At 41.3% G+C, this 24,859-nt stretch overlaps 2 protein-coding genes across 2 annotated transcripts in view; both read left to right on the top strand.

Annotated features, from left to right (window-relative positions):
- The window catches only part of If (integrin subunit alpha inflated), a 134,276-nt gene that overhangs the window by 103,334 nt on the left and 6,083 nt on the right, over nt 1–24,859 (top strand). The window contains exons 6-11 of the mRNA XM_076312916.1: nt 15,052–15,100; nt 16,347–16,427; nt 19,645–19,820; nt 20,435–20,673; nt 21,626–22,241; nt 22,974–23,876. Coding sequence (XP_076169031.1) covers nt 15,052–15,100; nt 16,347–16,427; nt 19,645–19,820; nt 20,435–20,673; nt 21,626–22,241; nt 22,974–23,876 — 2,064 coding nt within the window. The remainder of the gene's footprint in view (nt 1–15,051; nt 15,101–16,346; nt 16,428–19,644; nt 19,821–20,434; nt 20,674–21,625; nt 22,242–22,973; nt 23,877–24,859) is intronic.
- LOC143147571 (uncharacterized) lies at nt 16,434–18,178 on the top strand. Its single transcript, XM_076312924.1, has 2 exons — nt 16,434–17,148; nt 17,303–18,178. The coding sequence occupies exons 1-2, from the start codon at nt 16,803–16,805 to the stop codon at nt 17,458–17,460; spliced, it is 504 nt and encodes a 167-aa protein (XP_076169039.1). The 5' UTR covers nt 16,434–16,802; the 3' UTR covers nt 17,461–18,178.

Below are 24,859 nucleotides of genomic sequence, written 5' to 3' on the forward strand. Positions count from 1 at the left end.
GAACTGACTAGAAAAAAACCAAAAGAAAAATAGCCAAACCGTTGACTATTCGTCAACGACATTGACAATTCGCTATGGACATCTGCCACTCTTAGGATCATTGTTGCATTCGTTCCAACACTAACCGTTGTTGACAATACGGATAAACGATCTATAGAACTTTATCGAAAATTCGTTCGTTGAAATTGTCACGAAATTGTCATTTCGCGACATGTTTCGAATGTTTCGAAGGAAACGAATCTTCGAAAGCAATTTCTTTGTACAATTCGCTTTTAATAGAGCAACTTTCTACAAGCACGATTAATCCGAGACGCAAAGGAGAATGATTTACAATGAACGTAAACAAAGTCTGGTCCACGATACAATATTAACCCTTTACGATCGTATGTCTGTTCTGAGCCACCACAGCAAGGGACCATACTAATCTTATACTTTACTCAACTGTGTATTAGTTTACACTTTCTCTGAACGAACTTGAATACGGTGCTCCTATTAGAGATAACGGAATCCAGTAAAAAAGAAAGACTTAATGGAAAATTGCATATATATTGGCACTATGAAGATGTAAAAAGTAAAGATTGTTCTGTATGTTCAAACGGAAAGATTAAGGGCGGAAGACACCAAACTGATTATTTTTGCGATACACCTAGTCGAAAAGGACATACAGGACTGTACGTTGGAGACTGTTTCGAAAGATACCGCACGATGGAGAACTATAAAATATAATTTTTACATAAAAACATTACGTTAAAACACATTGTTGTACGAACGTATATCTAAAGTTCACAAAAGAATCGATAAATCTTGTTTATCCTTCGTAATCTTAAATGTTACGTATCGTTCCTTTTTCAAGGGAAATTAATTCCGACCAGTACGACACCTATGCCCAAATTTAATACGACCGCAAAAGGTTAAACAAAAATACATTATTTTACTCCCCTACTCGTCGGACGCTTTACCTGCAGAAAATGTTATTTTTCGAAGAGATCCCAGATGTTTTTACATATATTTTCCATAATGTCATTATGGACTAGAAACTGACATAATCGAACACCATTAGCGATCGAATAAAATATGTACGTATACTGCATCAATTGGGTAAAATTCGATCGAATGATCGAGATTCAACTCGAACGTTCAGTATCGAAGAAAAAGGTTGTTGGATAAGTTTTGTCGTTAAGTAAAATATACTATATAATATAGTACTGTTCAATAGGTTTTATCGTTCGATAAAATTTCATCTTCGTCCGAAGCAAGTAACTACGAATAACCGTTTCTAAAAAGAAATAATAGATTGTTTAATAAGTTTTATCGAACGACAAAACTTGCTTTGGACGATCGTATTCCACACAAGAATTAACCTGTAACCGATAAGTTGGTATCCGACAGAAGCAGTGAATTTTATAGTGAAAAATTCGATTTATTTTGGTTTCTTGATAAATCGAGAAGAGCAATTTACATTGTTCGGTCCGCTCGCGTTTCTCCTGAATTTCAAAGTTTCGACGAGTCGAAAATCGAACATAGACGATAAATTCGTCGAAAGCTGTCCCCGATCGAGGTATACCCAAGACCGCTCGGTTCCGTTTTAGTTTCATTATACCGAAACGTCGTAAATGTTCATCGAGTTCTTCGGAAGCCGTTGAAGTCGTCCGGAGAACTTATTGGTCAGCCGAAATGCGTGCATACACGTGCACCCGATGGCATAAATTTCAGCATGCTCCCATACATATTTGAGCAACCGGTTATATTTTAATCTCGGATGGCCGTTTCCTCCCCCTCGCGATCGGCGCCGGAATACAACTCGTGCCGGTCGTGTTTCGTGTAGACGGACCGTAGCCCGACCGCCATTGTCTCGGTTGCAAATTTTTCGCGTGTAGAAGCATCGAGGCAGCGCTACTCCATAGGGGGTACATCGTGTCGGTTTCTCCTGTTGCGCATGTTCCAGCCAGCTTCTGTGTCCGACCGTGTCGTACGAGTTCGCTGGACAAATGCACGTATTTGCTTGGCTACCGGTTCGCTAATATCTCCGGTGTAGAACCTGTCGGTACGGAGCTTGCAAAATTGACCGGGACGAGAACTTGGCCTTCCATGGAACGAATCCCGACGGGTGAATGAAATATTCCTAATTACCGGACAAATTTCAACGTGGCTCACGTTCTCTCTTCTGTTTCTCTCTGGGAACACTGACGAACCTCCGTACATGTATACTCTCTTTGAAATACGACGGTATTCCCGAGCGAAATATATCAGCTCTCTCTCGTGGTTGACCAAACAAATTTTATTTCGCTCGGCCCGTTGGAAAATGATATTTCATTCGTTCCATCGGAAACTATTTCATTTCACTCGCTCCGTGGTAAATATTTTATTTCGTTCGAACCGCTGAAAAGTGTTCGGTTTATTTTATGCCCCACACAGAGGAAAATACTTTGTTTCATTCGTTCGCGGAAAATTATATTTTTATCGTACCTCCGGAAAATGATACTTCGTTCCGTTCGATACGTTGGAAATGCATCACCGTATCCGTCAGAGAATGGATACTTTATTCGACTAGCTGGTGAAAAACGGTTGTACTTCAATTTCCAAAACCTTCGTCGAAATTGTTGTAAAGTTCAGATTATAATATCTAGTTTATTATAATATGCAGAGATCTCGCGTATCTAGTAGTATAGTTATTGTATATATAAGAATACAACGTTCGTATAAATGCGTGTACAGTGATATGTCTTGATGTGAACGACGACAGTGTCGTGTGATCTTTCTGACTCTGGACTTGGAACTCGAGTAAAAAGAAAAGCCAAAAATGGAAAATGGCCAAACCATTGACCAAGTGATGGACGACCCCTCCGCGCCGATACGGAGACAGTTCTTAAAACTGACATCGACATCTGGCGCCCTTAAGATCATTGTTGCATTCACTCCAACAGAAATCGTTCAATCTCGTTCGTGGCTTGAAAAATCGTTGTCGATGGACGACACTCTGTACGTCTCGTTCGTTTCCCGCGTGTACGGGGCGTCGATGAATCCCGTACAAAGTGTGTCCTCCCTCTGGGATGCGTCGGATGTGCAATCAGTCGCGGTGTTGAACGCGAAACGAGTCGACGACGATCGTTGCTGCGATTTAGAAAGGGGGAGGGCCCGGTGGATGGCGCCGGAACACGGTAGTCACGGTTGTTGCACCCGCGCGCGCTTAGTGCATCGGGCCCATTGGGCGTACACGTGACTCGTTCGAACGTTTGACATTGTTGGCCGACTCTCTCGGAGGATCCATTGTTCCCGCACCGTGCGAATCGCCGCGCGGACCGGCATGCCGGCCCACAAATAATAACATTTCTGCGCGACGATAAATAAAACCGGGTCCCCACCCTTCCTACCCCCCCTAAAATGCACCGAGCTGGCGCCACTACGGTACGGCCGCCGCGGTGCATACGGAGCTGCATTCCCCCGTTCGATGCGCTGACGTAACCGAGATGTTCCGCCGATAGCGTCGGGTACTTTATGTCATAGCCCCGAGCTTGTGCTCGAGCTGGAAATTAATGGAGCATACTCGAGTGTACGTGTTTACACGAGATCATCGTGTACACGGAACGCGATGTTGAAAAATCAGACTTCTGTCTACGTCGGAGACGTTCACCGCGATTCCAACGAAACTTTCGATTCGGAGTCTTCTATTTGAATCGTGGTAATTAGCGGAGCAACGAAACGCAAAAATGCGAAAGAGGAACCGGCGTGAGAAGAGGCGAATATTTCTCGGCGATTTTAACGCGTCGTTGAGGTTCAATTTGTTTTCTTCTTTGGAAGCTTATGCAGCTGTTTGCGAAATATTTTTCAGTTTTTTTTGGAAAATAATCGCACGTAAGAATTATCGAAGATTCGAGCGCGAACTCTAACTTCGGTATCGGTTCGAAGGTGACAGGATTTGAAACAAAAGACGGTTATTTAATGTCAATTGCGACGAATAAAACGAAGGACGATTATATTTAATCTCGACGATCGAACAGCTTGATCTCGATTAGCCATAGTTCCCCAATTTTCTCGAAACCTTGAGGAGAGTGCGTGGAACGGTACGGTACGGAAAGACTTACGTGTTTCTAATATTAGAAGTGCTCGAAGTTTAAAAATGACCGCATCGGTGACTTAACGATGTTAATATTAATGCCAAGTTCTTTCCGGTATCGCGTGTTTGTTCGCAAACGGATCCAATTATAGAAATCTACACCGTCATAGTCGTAGAACTAAGGAAGGAAGCACCTAATGCAAATTCAGTGACTCAACGGTATAAAGTCTCAAGTCTGACAGAATTACAGCGCGAAGCGTGTCGTTTGTAAAGCGACAGCGCTTACAAGTATCGTTCGCATGGATCCTAATGGAGCAAAGATTACTTATCGGAGGGCAGTGAAAATGCATTCCTATTATTCTTCCTAGATTGTACATTACACTCTCGGCGCGCGGGTGCAAAACTACGGGGAATGGTCCAACGATTCCAATATAATTCCACGTGCAAGGAGGCTGTGACCTCCACGAGCGAATTCAAATATTATTTAATCACCGACGTTATCGTACGAGTTTCTACATTCTCGCGCTATTTTTCTTATTATTCGGTTATTCGAAAGTCATTTCGTTCGCCAAAATGGAGAATATATAATTTAATAAAATGTTTATGCACTCTAAAAAAATCGTGTTTCATCTTCACAAAAAAAGAAAAAAACGAAACGACTTTCCGGACGACTCAATATTTCCAATCGCGTTGAATCATACGATCGAAGATTCTTGGAATGCGGCGTGGCTTCCAGGAAGTTTTACGAATCATAGTTGTCCGAGTATTGGCGAAAATTTCGAGAACGTAATCTTAATTTATTCTCACTTAGTCACCGAATTGTATAGCTTAAGAATGTGCTCGAAGAAAAGGAAATAAACGATCTGGTTAAAGAACAGTCGAAGCACTTCGTGTCTCTGTTGCTTATCGATGTAAATTCGCATTTTGGATTTGTCGATAAAAAATAGCTTGTATCAGTGTTTCTAAAATAATAGAGAAACTTGTGTTAACGTCAACGCATTTTGAGGATGTACAGCTTTCTAAAGATTTATGGCCGAGCGAAGGGCTGAATAGATGATATAAAAGACGTGCATCCTCGCGGGACGCTCGCTGAACGATGACTGGCGACTTGAAGACGCGTAGTTACCAGGGGTTAAACGATGTCTATTGTTTAAGAAAATTGACATTTTTTGCGTCTCTTTTCTTGCGAGAGTGCGATACGCGAAACAAAAGATTTCCTGCCAAAGTACCTGCCAACGATACGCTTCGAGTCTTGTATCGTGCAAAAAGTGCTCTCCCATATTGTAAATCTCCCCTTGGGGTAGGGGAGAGGAACATCGATTATTTAAGGAATTTTTAAAGAAAGTTGCCCGAGAGGAAGCTCGTACCGTTGGATTTACTATAAAAAATATTCTCTTTTAACAGACGGTTCGGTATATATTCTGCATCGTGATAAAAACGAAATGCCCAAGGTTAATTGTTCGAAAGAAGTATCGAAACAACGAAAAATGAGTTTCGACCGGAATTCCTCCACTTATGGATTAATACCGGTCAGTTTATCTTCCATGGTTCATAAATGGAAAAAATTAAATTATTTGTCGATCTAATTTAGGTTTCACGATATTAATGGTGCTTGTTGAGTTTCTTTGCAAAGTGCTATGAAGAATTTTGTACACACACGAAACGCACAACCTTAAAAACTATTACATTAAAACGAGAAACATTTTTTTGAATCTACAGAGTAATAGTACCTTTTAGATATAATGTAAAGTTGGAAGCAACATAATAAGTTAAAGTAATACGTACGATTTTTTATTCGTTGCAAAAAATTATAAGGAAAACGTGTAAAATTTTCACTCGCGTATCTCTGTTAAATGCTTCGGTAAAACAATTGCGGATTGATCGAGACTAGACGGCAATACAAAAAGATCGGTATAAAAGAAAGCCATATTTCACTCATAGTTATTCTCCCGAAGCAAGACTAGATGAAAATAGAAAGTAGATCGGTATAAAAGAAAGCCATATATCAAATATTTTACTCGTAGCTACTCCCTCAAATTGAGACTAAACGAATGTACAAAGATCGGTGTAAAACAAAGCCATATTTCAAATATTTACTCATAGCTACTCCACCAAATCGAAACTGAACGACAATACAAAGGAGATCGATATAACACAAAGTCATATTTCAAATATTTCATTCATAGAGACTGCTCTAAAATCGAAGTTAAACGAAAGTGCAAAGATCGGTATAAAACGAAGCCATATTTCAAATATTTCACTCGTAGCTACTGTTCTAAAATTGAGACTAAACGAAAATACAAAGATCGGTATAAAACAAACCCATATATCAAATATTTTACTCATAGCTACTCCCTCAAATTGAGACTAAACGAAAATACAAAGATCGGTATAAAACGAAGCCATATTTCAAATATTTTACTCATAGCTACTGCTCTAAAATTGAGACTAAACGAAAGTGCAAAGATCGGTATAGAACAAAGCCATATTTCAAATATTTCACTTATAGTTACTGCTCTAAAATCGAGACTAAATGAAAATATAAAGATCGGTATAAAACAAAGCCATATTTCAAATATTTCACTCATAGCTACTCCCTCAAATTGAGACTAAATGAAAATACAAAGATCGGTATAAAACAAAGCCATATTTCAAATATTTCACTCATAGCTACTGCTCTAAAATCGAAATCAAACGAAAGTGCAAAGATCGGTGTAAAACGAAGCCATATTTCAAATATTTCGCTCATAGCTACTCCTCCAAATCGAAACTGGACAACACTACAAAGAAGATCGGTATAAAAGAAAGCCATATTTCGAACATTTCACCGGTCGATGTTACCCGGTGACCGATATTCCCCCGTTCTCTGCTAAGTACGCGAAGGATAATCGTGCGGCACCTCGACCGAATCGCGAGGCGAAAACTCACGGTCGAGAGACCCTTTGTCGCGTCGACGTAGCACGCGTGTACCAAGTGCACGCGCGTATGTACGCGCGTAATCCCTGCCGCGGAAAGAGATAGCCAGAGGGAGGGAAAAAGGGCACTCGCGACACGGCAGCGGCGAGCAGCAACAGCAACTGGAGGAGAGTCTCAGGTGGCCATTTAAGGCACGGACATTTCGTTCTGTCACCGTGTTCCGTGTTCAGCGTCGGGCAGCGTTGCGAGGAGGCCACCTACGCGCCGGTGGTCCTCCTCCCTTAGCGGCTGCATTGTTTTATAAACGGCCGCCATTTCTCATGATAAGGAGAGTAAAACGAAACTAGACACGGCCCTTTCGCCGGAACGGAACCGGGGAATCCGGTCGGTGCCGTCACATTTTCGCGTTTTAGCCTTCCCGCACTCTCTGCATCCCCGCCCCGCTTCGTGGAAAGGATCTCTTCTTTTTGCTTCTTTTCTCGTATCGGAGACCGGACTTTTTCGGATACTCTTTTTCCGAACCCCGTGCTTCTTCCACGTTCAGGTAGACTCGTGCCCACCACGACCAAGCTGTGGAAAAGTAACCTTTGATAAACCGGTGGAACCGACGGTAGACCAAAAGAAATGGTGAACATTCAAGGCGAAACTTCTTCTTTTCGTTGAAAATATTAATCGGTTCGTATTACACAGATACACTTACAAACGTTCGATAATTTCAACCGAGAGACCCGATACTTACTTCTCGAAGAAACATTTCTTTCCCATGGGAGAGAATATGCATATTCAACGAGCAATGTACGAAAAGGATACGAATCCCATCGGTTCGTATCGTTTCCAGCCACCTTAGCTCGGTTTTCGCCATTTCGTGGTGAAAACTCGAGCTTTTTATCCGTCGCTTTAAATTAATTTTCCACAAAGTTCTTTTCTCTCTCGTTAATTATTAAAGTGTGGTAAACGCGTCTATCGTCTCTCGACAATACTTGTACGATCGAATCGTATTAGTTATTCTTTTATGTACAACTTGTACCGCCGCGTTTTGCCTGCTGACCGAGCGCTCACTTCCTTGTAACTTTTCCAAGTGTAAACAGCTCGTATCTGAAATAACTGCAAGTAAATCCACTGTCTCCAATTGTTTTCTGTCTCCAATTTGAATAATTCCACACTTCACCTACAATATTAATAATCTCGAAGAAGGTATCGACCGATGGACGAACTGTCTACTGTTAAAAGGACCAAGTGTTTTCACGGTGTTAATTTCCAATAGTCGGTATATTCTTCAGAGGTATTTTTCACAGATAAGATAACCGTTGTAAATTATTTTTAGCGTTGAAATCAGCGAGTCGAGGACGAGTCGCGTGTACCAATTACGAGGAGGCAACGGTGCGCGAAAAAACGATGATCGTTAAACGATCCGAGAAATTTCGAAGTGGTTCGGTGCTCGTTGCGGCGGGTTCGTTCGAGCACCGATCATCTCGAGGCTGGCTGTAACTCAGCTCATCGTTCGGTATCGTTCGGTCCTTAGGCACGTCGCGTTTCCGTGCTTCTTCGTTCCTCGTTCGATCCGTGGAATCCGTGTCTTTTATTCCCGCGGAAGGTTCTCCGCGTGGACGCGTGGGCGTTGGACTGCACCGGCGCGTAGGTGCATCGCGAGAGAGCACGCCGACATTGTCCCGCGATTAACACTTTGATCCCGGTGATATTTAAACGGGACCTTGGCTGGCGGTGACCTCTAGCCGGGGTCAATGCAGCGGGTGGTATCGCGAAAGGTCGCCAACGGCTGATTCCGTACGACACCGTGAAACCAACCGCCTGTGTGCTCCACGAGATTTTCTAACCGCAATTTTTACAAGCCTCGCGCACCGTCCGTGAATATCCCGCCTCGTTCGAAGCTTCGAAGTCGATTCTAACGCGAAAATCGACCGTTACGGCCTCAGGGATGCAAACGCGCGAATTTCTCCGCTTCAACCTCGTACGTTCATCTTCGTTGCTCTCGGTCGCTTTCGATCGGAGAAATAAGGACAAGTCTTAACGACGAATAAACGTTTCCGTGGAAACGCTACCATTTATAAATTTCAAAATTTATTGAAATTTGTACAATTATGAAAATTGTACGATACGAAATGCTCGAATTTTGCAATTCTTTGCCTCGTATCGTATCGCTCGTAGCGTGCAATACGGTCGATATCTTTTATTCATTAGCGCGAGAGTTTGTTGTCAAGCGTTCGATTCGATTATCTTTCTTTAAATAATTTCGAACGTTTGACAATACCGTAATTGTCGAGTTATTTATACGTGGCAGTTTGTTATTCATCACGGATGCTTCTAAATTGATAGAATCACTTGTTCCCGTTCGAAAATTATTCGAAGAATCACTTTTGAGAAGAGTTGCTCATTTTCGTAAGAATATAACGTTCGTTCGTTGTTAATTATCGCGAAGGAATCGATACAATATCGCGAATAATCTCAGCCAGGTGATTTCGTACGTACCTTTTCGATTCGAGGTTATTTTTACGTACAAACAAACGGCGACGCGGGAGATACCGGTGTTTACAGAAATTTGATTTCAGACATCGCATTCGCGACAACGAGACTCGTGTTGGTCTGGGTACATACATATGTATGTACACTGAAAAAGCTTGCGCAAAGACGCGGATCGTTTCGCACGAGGGGCATCCAATTAATTGTGCAAATGCTGTGCGTAAAGTTACCGTCCTGTTTGTTTTATTCGCGTAGCCTCGGTTAAGTTTATTTCACGCGTGTGCGACGTCGCCGATTTAAATTGTGGGGGAATCGGTGATCAGGGGGAACGCGCGATTAAATCCTCGTTTCAGGTGAAAGTACGCTTGCTTCGCAGGGCTGGACAATGCGCGATCGAACTAACGATTAACGATTACGATCGTCGAGCAATCGATAATAATTAGAACAACAATTGCCAACGGACGATCAAAATACATGTTGTCGACGATCGTCGAACGAAAACTATACACTCGTTGGTATAGTATTTTGTGAACTAACGATCGTTGACAAAAATACGGAATATCTTTCAGATAAAGTATGTTCTTCGATTACTTCGATCGCATTGAGCGTATTATTAATTACAAAATGAATCGTAATTATTCGAAGAGTTTATTTTTACGTAACGATAAAACGATCGTGATTTATACTTACGTTCGAACGCATATATTTCGTCGTCTTTGTAAAAAAATAAATAATCGTTCGAAACACTGTTTCCGTGTTTACGAAAGATTCTCGAATCGTTTGTAAATGATACGAAGTGAACATTTCAAACGATACGTTGCAACGTTATTTTTCACCCTTTTATTTCGAATATTATTTTGTCCAGTTGCGGTAATTGATGCACAAGAGGGCAATCCTTCATCGGGAGCTGAAAAACGTAGCTGTAAATCTGTTACAGAAAGATCGTTGTAAATATAACCAAGCCGTATAAAACACGTCGCGGATGTATTTTCCATTCTATTATCGATCAAGCGGTCTCGAAACTCCTTTCGAAAAAGTCGTTTTTCTGCTTCGATTCCGCTTTAGTCTCATTCATATTGCATGAATTTATCGTGAATCGTGCTCGCGCATTCAGCTTCTTGCGATCATTCACGTAGACCGTTGATTAATATGTATGCGAGACATAATCTTTACTACTGTTGCATCGCCGTTAGATAAGGCTGTAGGAGGCTTACCGTTACACCGTGTAAAACGTAAACGCATCGCGTGCAAGGGGACTCGGCTCTACAAGCTTTCGATCACGGTAAATACGCTGCTAACGAGGCCCACGCTCATCTCGAGACGTTGGATAGAATATTAAATTTCAATAACAAGAGTGCTGTTTTGACTAAACACGCGAGATAACTTTGAACAATCGTTACTTTGATTTTTACCGACAAACTTGCGATTAATGGGACTGCATAAGCAGTGGAGAGAGGTTCCAAACCGACAGTTTCTCTCTGTTATCTATTAGATCTATTACATCATTTTGTTTTTTTTTTTTGGCGAAAATGATACACGATTTTTTCAAAGCGTATAAACATTTTATTAAATTATACATTCTCCACTTTGAAAAACGAAACGACTCGTCGAACTACTCAATATAAAATTATATTATTTGTATTGTAATATTTTGTATAGCCTCTCACAAACGATGTTCCTTCTAATTTTGTGCCAAACGATACAATTTTCGGACAATCCAAATTAATGACAATTCAATCGTTTTGATTCCTCTGTATTGAAACTTCGATACAAAATCTGATTGTTTTCTCTCGTTTGGAAAAGAATACAGCGTTCAAATACGCGAAAGACAAAAAATTCAATTGTTTGAAGCATGGCCGATGAACAATGCGCGAAATTTTCTTTGAACAACGAAGCCCAACAAACGAAACACGTAGCGAATGCTATTGTGAAATCGTGCAAATTACTCCACGTCGCTGTCCTCATTGTCAATGAAAATATATTTGCAACGCTGCAATTGAAAAGATTCTTCGGCGTACGTTTTATTATTCTCCGTAGACTATGGAAGAGAACGATTACGTGCAATCATATTCTTCCGTACGAAGACTCGTGCGTAACAGTTTATTTTACATTTGTTGTACATTTTCTGTTTTTTTTTTTTTTTTTTTTGCGCGAAAAACTAGCCGCTTGATGCTTCCTCTAGAATCGTACGGGCATCACGAAGGATTTCTTCGTCTATAAATGAATCGATCGATAAATATACTTCTTGTCGTGAGTGCGGATAATTGAATGTTTATCATTTTTCTCACGCGTTGTGCTGTGTCCTGCAACAAGTAGTATAAGCCTGCGCGCGTCAGACGAGTAAAACCTGCGTGAAAGTTTCAATGTTCCATGCATGGGAACAACCGATACGAAGGTTCAACCACGATAGGTATGTCGATGATTTCGAGTGGCACTCGAGTGGCTCATGCACCGATTAAGTGCAGCCCAGTATCGGAGCCCGTGTGTGAACGTGGCTCAAGTGTGTTGTTTTATCACGAAGCACGAACGTTACGACACGTTTTCAAGTTGATTCACGCTACGCGCTTGAAATCTATTGCTTTTCGATCGTATCCACTTGTCTTCGCATTAACTTTTCATAAAGTTTAAAATAACTTGTGCAGTCACCGTGGAACCATAAATGGAAAATTAGCACAATTTTATTATGCGTAACGCGCTATTTATTTCGATCGAGGTACTAATATCCACGCACTATCCATCCGACGTTTAGTTTCGAACCGTGCAGAAACTTGTATTTTATATATGAATTTTTTTCTGCGTTCGATGTAACATTGAATAAAAACGATAAATTATATGCAGAGAGATTCTAGAAACTGGTTCGGAACGTAGCTCCTTTTTAGGTGAAAATAAAAAAAAAATAGATGGAAGAAATTGCTGAACCGTGCGGTAAGGTTTACTCTTATGTAATTGTTTCTTTTTTTAGAATGAATCGATGAACTTGCAAAATACAATTGCACAGTTCTGTTAAACGAAACTGCGCGTCTTCTTTCGCAACAATTCGTAGACTTCTAATTTTGTGTATATCGGTAATTATGAAGTGGCGAAAGTTATAAATTGTATTTATATAAATTAACTTTTTCCAGATTTTTTACTTAGAACTTTTTCATTATTACTTGTAGATATAAAATAATCCACGCGACACGATCTCTTAAAATGTAATTTTAATTATCATTTCGAGAAATAACTTTTGAACACGAAACGAATTCAAAAGAATATTAGAATGTTAGAGACGATGTTCAAATTGTTTACGATCGACTTCGAGACATTTGTTAAGGCAATGAATTAATAAAAATCGAATTCTACCAATAGTTTCGCTACCAGTGGAATTACATGCATGTACAAAATGTAGAGTTTGTTACGGATGAGTTCACCAGCAACCTTGGACGAAACGCTATAATTTTTAGGAAACGAAATCTTTAAAAAATTCATATTAAATTCTTCGCATAATAAATACCGTTCCACAGGATACGTCGTTTAATCGGAATGGATTGTACCTTATATTTAGAAGAACTAGAAAAAGACAATAGAAGGAAACGTTAACTTTTACAATATCGTGCCCTAATATTCATAAGAATCGATAGTAAAAAGAAATTGACGATTCCATTATAAGAAAACAAGCAACGGTAAATTTGCATTTTCCGGGTGCATCGTTACACTTGCACAAAAAGCGAAGCGAAGAAACAGATATCATCGGTTCGATCTTTCCCTTCGTAATTGTTTTCTATCGTTTAACAAACTCTTCGGAACATACATTTTTAAAATATCGTGCCTTAATATTCATAAGAATCGATAATAAAAAGAAATTCGCGATTACATTATAAGAAAACAAGCAACGGTGAATTTGCATTTTTCGGGTGCATCGTTGCACTTGCACAAAAAGCGAAGCGAAGAAACAGATATCATCGGTTTAATCTTCCCTTCGCAATTTTTTTCTATCGTTTAACAAACTCTTCGGAACATACATTTTTAAAATATCGTGCCCTAATATTCGTAAGAATCGATAATAAAAAGAAATTCGCGATTCCATTACAAGAAAACAAGCAACAGTGAATTTGCATTTTCCGGGTGCATCGTTGCACAAAAAGCGAAGCGAAGAAACAGATATCATCGGTTCGATCTTTCCCTTCGCAATTTTTTTTTTTATCGTTCAAGAAACTCGAGACAGAATCCGTCCCAATTGCGCGACACGTGCTGCGTAAGTATTTTTCCAACGGAAATGTTCGTTTTAGAAATCGTACATTTCGTATGTTGGATACGTACGCGGCGAACTCGCAGCTCCCGATTGATTGCGAAGTCGCAACCGCGTGCTTGTAATTCTTTCCAGAGCGACCAAAGTGGTTCTGTGTACACGTCCGAACCGATCCAACGACCGATCGGCGATTTTTCCACGAGCGGGCAGAGATCGCCGCGTACCAAGAAGCTTCTATCGCGAAGGCCGCTGCGAGACGGATTTAACATGCGCGACGTTCCTCTGTGTGCGCGGCGCGTTTACACGCGCGAGTGCACAGACACGCGGACCAGCCGGCTGATTTATCGCATCTCGGGCTCGTGCGCGAGCCGTCTCTCTTATCTACGTAATTATCTCGCGAATTAGAGAAAAATTGAACTTTCGTGGGTGCGTCCGTTTCCTGGTTCGCGCCGCCCGCGGCTACGAAAAATCGTGGTTCGATAATCGTGCTCGTTGTTCTGTTACTACTTCGTACTGTGCACGCGTGCTCGAGAAATCGCGCGAGAACGATCGATTTCTGGTGTTTGTACGCTCGAGTGTCGCTGTCTCACCTCGATGAACAAAATCGTCTCCGATGATGGACGAAATCTTTTCGAATTTCGTGTAAACTCACACCGCGCGGTCGTAAAGTCTCGAGTCTGTTGTTTCGAGTGTCTAAAACTGCTTTTGTTCATTATCAAGCTGTATTTGAAATTAGAATAATTCGATATTTCAAATTACTTTTTAAAAGTGAATTCGACGTCTTTGTCGAACGGTTTAAGGCAACCGTACACAGTCAGTATTATTGTGTAATAAGAAATACCGGTAATAATACTGTAAAGCAAGTTGATGTATCGAAACAATCGAAAAAATTAGTCGTATCGATAACACGAAACGTTCGAACGAAATGACCTTTCTCCGATTTTTAATCGACTTACAGCGGCAATTGCAATCGTCTTTTTATTTTCTAAAGTCTTGATGGGTGTCACTTTTTGGTACCAATCCACGATCTACCAAAGTAAACATTCCTGTAGCTTGAGAAACGCAATGTAAAATAGTTTCTCGTATTCGAGGACGAGTAAATTAATTCGAATTATCGCGTAGAGTTATTACCGATTTAAATGCAATTTATCTCCGATATGCGTCTACCACTGACGAACGTGGATTAGTTTATTGCTTCGAAAGCTGAAATTTCAGATATATTAACGATTAAGTCAATCTGTATACGCTTACTACCGGTGATCGAGGGAAGTTGAATAAATTCAATCGATAAAGACAATCAGCTAAAGTGCTTCTAACCGTTAGTTATTTGACGTCGACAAATTCCCTTAATGGCACACCTTTCTATTTGTTACAGAACGGTGAGAGGCTCTTCATCGGGGCGCCAGGAAGTTGGTACTGGCAAGGTAAGATTCTTTCTCGATTCACTGGCTTCAAAGTTCGATCTAGGCCACCGTTTCACGATCAGAGTTACCTTAAAGCGCGACACCTTGTTCGAAAACTCTTGCGATTACTTATATCGGTCGTGTCTCGATTTTTGATCAATCGAGTACCAAATCTACGAGGAAGCTGAATTTATTAATCTTACGCAAACGTGCAACTTCGTCGATGCACGTTGTCGCGTTTAAAAGGAATTACATTGCAAAAGAATTTAATTTAAACGAATCAGTATTTAGAAAAAAAAACACAGAGTACAGGTGATCGAATTTTATTCGAGCGATAGACGACGAATGAATTGTAAACACGACCGATCTGAATTTTATTGCTTACGGTGTTAATATTGAAATAATATCTTTCGAAAAGTAGAGCGCATCGAACAAGTGTACGAGGGAACGTAATGTATTTGTCGGTTACAAATATTATTCGTCGTTTGTTGTTCCAATAATTTTTTGCTCGTACTCGATGCAGGGTGATTTTAAGAAGTCTTCTTCTTTCTGAACGGAGATCCGAATAATTGGTCGAGGAAAATGAAGCACGGTTTAACAAGATTTATCTTACATTATATTTTTCACTTGTCCGTACCGTGTAATATTTTCTTCTACCAGTTTTTTCGGTCTGCGTTTAGGGAAGATCTATAAGTTTGTTAAAGTTTCTAGAATCACATTGCACACAGCACACCGGTGAGAAAAGTATCGAATCGAATAAAAAGAACAATGAATTTCAAGTCATCGAAACGATGAAATCAATTGTCAAACGTTTACGGTAAAATAAAATCTTCGTTAATGGAGCAAAGGAAATGGAAATTTTCTTTTCTAAATGGAAAAATTCGCGATACTTTTCTCTCGGAGTGTTAAACTTTGTTAATACGAGGAAATAAAATTTCAAAGCGCTATTGCTGGCCTACAATCGTGAAGGGTTGATACTAATTGTAGCGGTAATTCCAGGTAACAATTGAAATTAAAATTAGAAACAATCTCTAAGTTCTATCCGAAATAATTGGGCTTGTTTAAATTCTCGATAAAATTACAATTGCATTCAAATTTAACCCCTACCTGCCCACTACGCTAATTGGTTGGCGAAAAGTTACTTTTCACTAATAAAGAGACGAAAATTCGAGCTTTGATAATGCCTGGTGCGATGGAACGACAACCGGTTCACCGCGACTATGGATGTTAGAATGATTTAGAGGAGACTTTCGTTAAACAATTCCAGGTCAGATATACTCGATCAGCACCGCTATGAGGTTGAAGTTCTTAGCGACGATGTTGTTCACCCCCGAAGCAGAAGCATCAGGTACCGCGTATTTGCAGGCGTCCCTAATTAAACGAATCGTCCAAAGTTGTCGTCTGAAACCAGCCCCCTAAAACCTCTAATCAACTGCCATTCTCTTAACGACGGCTCCCATTAACAAGTGTTGCTTGATGCTCGAAAAAAAACAAAAAGAAGAATGACATCCGCGTCGACGTTCACGAAACTCGATACATCGGGATTCACAACCCTCGACGTAGGTGGTTCCACGGGCGTGCTTCGTTCAGGATAATAAACATACCCAATCTGAACATAAACGAGTTACGCCATATTCGAGCAAGTTCGAACACGATCTGGTTCGGATTAATTTTGGTTGCACGCGGTTCGAAGTTCTCGACGCTTCGATTCGCAACGATTTCGATGCAAAACGTAATCAAAGTGTTGAAAAACGATTCGAATAGCGCGCAATTAATGGCACTTGGAACGAGATCGTGTCCGGATTCGTTTTCACGCAACGAGAAACGCGAAAAAATGTTATTTCAATCGTCGAGCGCGTGCAACGACTCTCGATGGATCTCGATGGATCTCGATGGATTCGAGATCGAATCGTTATCTATTATTCCTACCTCGATCTGTTACGTAAATTGGCTATTATCTCGAACGAAGGACGAGCGCGAAACCATATTCTCAGGTTTTTCGCGAGGGTTGCGGGTACATCGATGGACGTCGACGGTGTTCGAAATTTGCTCAAGGCAACGAGATACCGGTAATCACGATCTTCGTGCGTTTACACATGCTTGGCAGTGGCCCCAATTAATTTCCATTAATTAATCGTAACGCCACGGTCATCCGGCTTTTCCATTCATACGATTTCACCGCGATATTAACAACGACGCCTGTGATTAATAATTCGATCGAAGCTGCGGAGAACTGTCACGCTCAAGAGCGTCGTGCGAACGAACCAACGAACCAACGAACGAACCAACGAACCAACGAACCAACGAACGAACGAACCAACACTTTTATTCGGTGCAACGGTCGGATTTGCAATTACCGCGAAGTAATCTTGTATGCTTGACAGTTTGAGGTCTCGTACGCCACTGTGCCACTCCCTCTGAGTGATTAATATCCGATTGACGATTAATGCACCGTGTGCTATTATTATTTATTAATTACCGTCAGGTGAGCCGAGGGTGGTAATATCTAACGGGTGCGGGCCTGCTTTTTACAGCTTCGTGTTGCAGCCAGAGCCCCGGCAATACGGGGCCAGCTATCGGTAATGTTTCCCTAATCGACTTCAGTGACCATTTGAACGCTGCTATTTGTTGCTAGTTGACGATATGCCTGGCAATAACGAACGGAGTAATATCATCGCCCTTGTAAATAGACTTGTTGCTTAGAAGCTAGATTAATAATAATATTTAAACGGCTTACGATTTACACCTGTGTTGTTTTCCCAAGCGTTTCTTTCTGACTGCGATTTCGATTTCGGTCGTCGCCCAACGACCATCGAACACGAACGACAGGTTGTAGCATACGGAATGTCCGGATTCTCGATCGAAGTACCACCATTTTTCCACGTTTACCCAGAATCGTTCGATTCGTTAACGGTCGAAGTATTCACCGTTTGAAACGTGGTATCTTTTACGAAAAATTGGAATACTTTGGATCTCGATCGTAAGTGGTGCAGTTTACGCTACAAATTCGAATATTGCGTTTCCCTGTAGCTTTGGATCTTTTCCTAGAGAATGAAAGATGAACTCTAAGAGCGTGCCAATTTGATAAAATTTCATCACGAAATTCGTTGGATTTTTTCCAAAGAAATTGATTTACATCGTTTAGATCGACCAATGTCACTTTCTCTATTCGTCTTTGTAAAAGAACTTACACACTACGAGTCTGCTCGATGTTGACCGGATTCATTGTAACAAGGAATTACGGATAACATCAATGGCGGACCACCGGTTATCGGCCCTCTTTCAATGTGCAAACTTCGTTTCGGCATAGTTCTCGAAGATCCATCAAAGTCTAACCATCGAAGCATTGGTCGTCGGTTGTCACGCAGAATCCATTCATCACCATTGCGTCGTTGGCCAATTAAAGGAACGTATGTTAGGGGTGACGTCGATGGCAAGAACCATGAGCCTCGTTTCGTCTTTTCTGACACTGGTTAGGGCACAAGGGATCCATTTATCGAGATTTCCGACTCTGCTGATTTCTACGATGCCAGTTGCAACCGTGTCGTCATCCTGCCTGTTATCCAGTCATCCGATGTAAATCCACTTCCGTTGTAATTGTAAAATCTTGTTCGAAACTAGTCGAATTGCAACTTTCGAGTCTCTTGGATTCTTCGTTCTCGAGAACATCGGGAGAAGAATGTTTCGAGAGCAACGATTTGTTATTGCACGTCAATCACGACTTGGCGATATCTCTGTGCAATTTTTCACGAGTTCGATAAGTATACCAGGAATTCAATTTAAGATTTTCATCGCGTACCATCATTTGTCCAGTTAGAAACGATATCGAATGTCTTCACCAAAACAAACAAGAGTCGCGATTAAATTCCAGGTCATATCGACATTGAAAATCCATTCACGAGATATCCTTGTACGAAAGTCAATGGAACACATCGCACGGGAAACAATTCGTTCAAGTGGACATTTTTTATGTTACAACCTGCACGTTAGACATTTTACACACTGGCACGAATTTACTATACAGAGTAATCTAAAAATAGGTATCCAAACTTTGGAAGTTTATTTCGCGAGCCTCGAGGATGAAAAGACCGCGTAATCGTGTCTGGAAACGCTTCTTTTTCGATAATAAACACTTTTTTCTTCGGAGTTTTACAAGAATGCCTGGTAAAGGTTAAAGATACAAGTGGTCGTTTCTTTCGCGTTAATGATAAACAATAACAGTAGTTATCGTTCGGTTAAATCGGCTCGATATTGTACGAAAGGAAAGGAGAGAGCACCGTGTTGAGATAATGCTTATAATTTCGATCGGAGAATAGTTTTCGGATACTGGTAAAACGCTTTTCGATCCTCGAAGTCGGTCTGATTAAGCTTCCAAACGTTGTCCAGTTGTTCCTAGGACATTTCGCGTACCGATGTTTGTATGTGTTTGGTATTGCAATTCCGAGTTGTGACTTTGAAGTGTCTTCGATCGTAGTCAAGGACGTAAACGTATTTGGGAAAGTATGTGTTTCTCGAAACTCGGTCGGTGCTCGGTCGATTTCATCGAACGCTGCTTAATTTTACAGGCCAAGCATTTTCACAGCCGTTGAACAATCGTGCGAGAATAATGTTCACCAAGGAAGGACCGGCCAAAGAGGACGATAGTTACATGGGTTATTCCGTCACGACCGGAGATTTTATTGGAAATGGCGACAGCGGCACCGCTGTTGGTGTACCTCGTGGCTCCGACCTTCTTGGCAAAGTATGCTCATGAAATATTAACACGTAATTGCGACGGAAAGAAGGAACTCGCGATTGAAATTAATTCCCACAGTGAAAGTAACCCGTCCGGTGAAAATTTATTGCTTTCTCGGGAAAAAGATTCAAGCGCTACGATGCCAGTCCATTTGCAGTAACTTGAGAAAAAAGTAAGACGAACGATAGAAGCGTCGAAGACAAACACGGTATCGAACAACTCGGCTAAAAATTTCTGTGCTGGAATTTCATCGTTTAAATCGGTCGAACGAAGATCGTAGAAGTTTAGTAACGATATCGAACGCGTTGCTGAAAATAATTAGAAAATCTCGTTTCGAGGGTAAGACACGGTATACCGGTTCTTGTGTAATCGATTGTATCTCGTATGAGGAAGATTTTTTTGCAATTGAGAGCGAATCAAACGTCCAAAATGTATTTAAAAATTACACGTCGGTGTAAACGTCCAAAATGTATTTAAAAATTCGTGCCGAAAGCTATGAAATAAAATCTTTCACGGACCGGTCGTAAGTTTCGATATTTCTGCGTTTTTCCATAGAGATGGTACGACAGTTCGAATGAAAATATTTTCGAATTTTTGTATAACGCACGATCCAATTGCAGGTCATCTTGTTTATGTCGAACATGACGAATCCTCGTAATATATCCGGAGAGCAAATGGGAGCTTACTTCGGTTATTCCATTGCTTCCGGTGATATCGATGGCGATGGCTTGGACGATCTCATTGTCGGCGCGCCTATGTACACGGTACCGGATAACCCGGAAATGACCATCGAGACCGGAAGGGTGTACGTGTTCTATCAAGGCGCCGGACCAGAAAAATACCGAAAAGTCAACTCCAGGTATTCCACAACTGTTTAAACGAATTTCAAACGCGAAACACTTGGTGCGTTATCGAAATCACGGTAGCTGGAAAATTACGATAATTTTGTAGAAGAAACGAACCTCGTCCAGTCGTCTATTACCTAGATCGATGTCTTCGTTTTATCAATTTTACAATCTATTTAAAGTTTTCGTCGTGCAGGTATACAGATACACGATACAAAAACGAACAAAACGAGTAATATACCTGTAATTGAAGAGTCTTTGTGGAAAAAAATGTAAATGCCAAAATTCGGTTCTTTGTACAACTAAGATGCGTTAAACATAGGCTTTTCTACAAATGCAATTGGTCACTGCGATCTTAATCACGTGTAAAGCTAAGAATCTAATTTCACAAGTAACCAAACATGGGATAAGTTTCTTCATTCTCCTAAGAAATATTCGATTGTTCGGAAAGTCGTTTCGTTTCTTTTTGGTGAAAATGAAACACGATTTTTTTAAAGTGTACAAACATTTCATTAAATTATATATTCTCCATTTTGGAAAACGAAACGACGTTCCGTGTTTCGTTCGGTGAAGATGAAACACAATTTGTTTAGAGTGTACAAACATTTCATTAAATTATATATTCTCCATTTTGGAGTACTCCATTTTGGGAATCAACCCAATGGTTACTACTTACATTACTTTCCATACAGATTATTCGATTGTGCATGGCGCAGCTGCACTCTTACTGGAACCTAACCTCGATATTTACCACAATCGTCGTTATTCCGGGTTCGTGGCGCGATTATCAACGAATTAGAAAGGTGATCGAACGCATAATCGATCACTGTTCGATACTGTTGCTAGTCGACGAATGTGTATTCGCTTATTTGAGTGTGAAAATCGTTGAAAGAAACCCTAAGGGTCGCGCAGCGTCCGAACACACGGATCGTTGAACTCTCGCGATAATTGCTTATCGTTATCCAGAGACGGGGAGAGCAACCGCGGACGATTTGGCTTGTCATTGTCCGCTCTTGGGGACATCGACCGTGACGGTTATGGCGATTTCGTCGTGGGTGCACCATACGCTGGTCCACACGGTCGCGGAGCAGTCTACATCTACCACGGTTCGTCCAATGGCGTGATCGAAAAGTATTCTCAGGTGATCTACGCGGAGAACTTGGAAGTTCCGGTGCGGACCTTCGGGTTTTCCGTGGCCGGTGGTCTCGACCTTGATGGAAACCATTATCCCGATTTGGTGGTGGGCGCCTACGAGTCCGGTACAGCTATCTTCTTCAGATCACGACCGGTGATCAAGATGGACTCTTACGTGACGTTCGATCAGGAGTCGAAGTTGATCTCCCTGGACGATAGGAATTGCACGTTGTCGGACAGAAGCCGAGTAACTTGTTTCCCGTTGAGAGCTTGTTTCAAGTACACCGGCGAAGGTGTTTTCCCTAGGCACAATTTTAATATCCAATACGTTCTGGACGTGAAGAAAACGAAGAATCCGAGACTGTTCTTCTTGGAACTCGAGGGCAGGAACACGATGAACAACACGATCCTGGTGGACCGGGATCGACAATTCTGTCGCTCGGTTCAGGTGAGTGTTGAAACGTTACTGGTTCTAACAACGATAATGGTTTCTTTATCGATGGACGTGAAACACCCTTGGTAGAGGTTTTAGAGAGAGGACGACAGTTGTATAACTATTTCGATCGATTTGTATTGCAATCTATTTCGACTTTTGATCAAAGTCGTTTCAACGAGTTTGGTCCAATGCAAATAGAACCGATCGTACTCTTATTCACCGGTGGACAAAAATGACCGAATAAAATTTATATTGTTTATTCTTCTTTAGAAATCGACGAAAATTTGTTTCGATATTTAAGAATCCTATATCTTCTCGATTACTGAATTAAATAAGTTTTGTTCGACACAAGGCGGTTTCGAAAAGCGTCAACAGTTACTTGTGCCACGATTTGAACCTCCTTTTAATCTTTCGGTGAATATTCAGTACGTGCATAGTTTTTGTCGCGCGTTTACGCTAATTTTATCGCACTTTCATCGCGATCGACCTCTTTGATTATTTCACACTTTGCATCGGTAGATGAAACAATTGCAAATTTTTGTTTAATTGCCATCCTCGCGATTGTTCTTCCGTAAGTTCTCTTTATCCGTGACCATCGACTTTCCCGCTTACTTGAAACGGTGGTACGGTGGTTTCACCATACGCGATTCCCGCTCTGAAATCGTTCTATCGTCTACCATGAGATCCTCTGTCAAATTTTTCTACCACGATCGTGGCATCGATCTCAATCTCGTCGATCCACAGGTGTACGTAACGCCGAATATTCGCGACAAATTGACGTCCCTGGACGCCGAAATGCGGATGAGCCTCGACGAGGAACGCTTCGAGGACAATCGTCTACGGGACCCCAGACTGCCACTGCGGCCGGTTTTAGGTTCGACGACGTCCAGAAGGGATTCTCTGTCCATCAGGAAGAACTGCGGCCCGGACAACGTGTGTATACCGGATCTGCAAATGAACGTGTCGTCGAACGTGCTCAGGTATCTGTTGGGCTCCGGGAAGCGATTGGAGCTGGACGTCCTGGTGCAGAACATGGGCGAGGACGCGTTCGAGGCGACGTACAACTTGAAGCTACCGACTGGTATCGATTACATAAAGGTCGAGAAGATCGAGACCATGGGTGTGCCCGTTCAGTGCTCCGCGCCCAAGCAGACGAACAACAACACGCTTCGTTGCGATATCGGTAATCCTCTGCAGAAGAACGGACTGGTAAAGTTCAAAGTGCTGCTGCAACCAGTCACCTCGCACGGGATGAAGCCTATCTACTCGTTCGAGATGGACGTGAACACCACCAACCCGGAGAATCCGTACACCACCGCCGACAACGCGTACACTCTGAAGCTACCGATCTGGATCGAGACAGAGTTGCGAGTCGATGGCGAGAGCAAACCGAAGGATCTGTTCTACAATCCGGACAACTACACCAGCGACACGAACGCCTCGACGGAGATCGAGTTCGGACCTGCTGTAACCCACAATTACACGATTCGAAATCTGGGCCCGTCAGACGTGATCGAGGCGGAGGTGTTCCTCATTTGGCCAGCGCAAACACTGGCTGGTAACGAACTGCTCTACCTTCTGGAGCAGCCGGAAACGGCTGGACCTATCGCCTGCGAGACCGCCAATGCGAATTATCTCAGCCTGAAGGTACGTCTTTGTGACTTTTATCGGTAGTCGTGATATCGGTACGGTGTAATCTATCTTGCTTAACCCTTTCTTCTTCTTCTTCTTCTTCTTCTTCTTCTTCTTCTTCTTCTTCTTCTTCTTCTTTTTCTTATGTCGTTTTTTCGATCTTACGTCGAGTATAGCTCGACATCACATTTCTTCGACTCCAATGTCGAGTATGGCTCGACATCACATTTCTTACACTCCAATGTCGAGCTAGACTCGACGTTTTACAGCTACCTTGCTTCTTACCCCAAATGAAAAATCTATTCGTTATACACTCTGCACTGTTGCAATACTATATTTTATTGAAACCCTCTTTCTATCTATTTTGTAAATTAATTGAGGAATTGTTGGTAAGTGAACACAAAACAAACTTAACTCTTGCCATTTCTATATCGAATATGGTTCAACGTTACACAACTATCTTGCAATTTAATATAAATGAAAAATATATTCGTTATTGAAACCCTCTTTCTATTTATTTTGTAAATTAATTGAGGAATTGTTGGTAAGTGAACACAAAACAAACTTAACTCTTGCCATTTCTATATCGAATATGGTTCAACGTTACACAACTATCTTGCAACTTAATATAAATGAAAAATATATTCGTTATTGAAACCCTCTTTCTATTTATTTTGTAAATTAATTGAGGAATTATTGGTAAGTGAAAACAAAACAAACTTAACCCTTGCCATTCCTATATCGAATATGGTTCAACGTTACACAACTATCTTGCAACTTAATATAAATGAAAAATATATTCGTTACATACTCTGTACTGTTGCGATGCAACATTTTATCGAAACCCTCTTTTTATCTGTTTTGTAAATTAATTGACGATTTGTTGGTAAGTAAAAACGAAAAATTAAAGAGCGCAAAGAATTAACAATCCCGTGAATCTTTCATAGAGTACGCTGGAACAATTTAAATGATTCGAAGCTTTCTTTGTTTCGAACCGT

Source organism: Ptiloglossa arizonensis, chromosome 5 (genome assembly GCF_051014685.1).
Source record: "Ptiloglossa arizonensis isolate GNS036 chromosome 5, iyPtiAriz1_principal, whole genome shotgun sequence".
In the NCBI taxonomy this organism is placed as follows: Eukaryota; Metazoa; Arthropoda; class Insecta; order Hymenoptera; family Colletidae; genus Ptiloglossa; species Ptiloglossa arizonensis.

Coding starts and splice junctions, on each gene's coding strand:
- LOC143147571 (XM_076312924.1), top strand. CDS start 16,803: ATGCAAAACGTAATCAAAGTGTTGAAAAACGATTCGAATAGCGCGCAA. Junction 17,149..17,302: donor CTCAAGGCAACGAGATACCG/GTAATCACGATC, acceptor ATTCGATCGAAG/CTGCGGAGAACTGTCACGCT.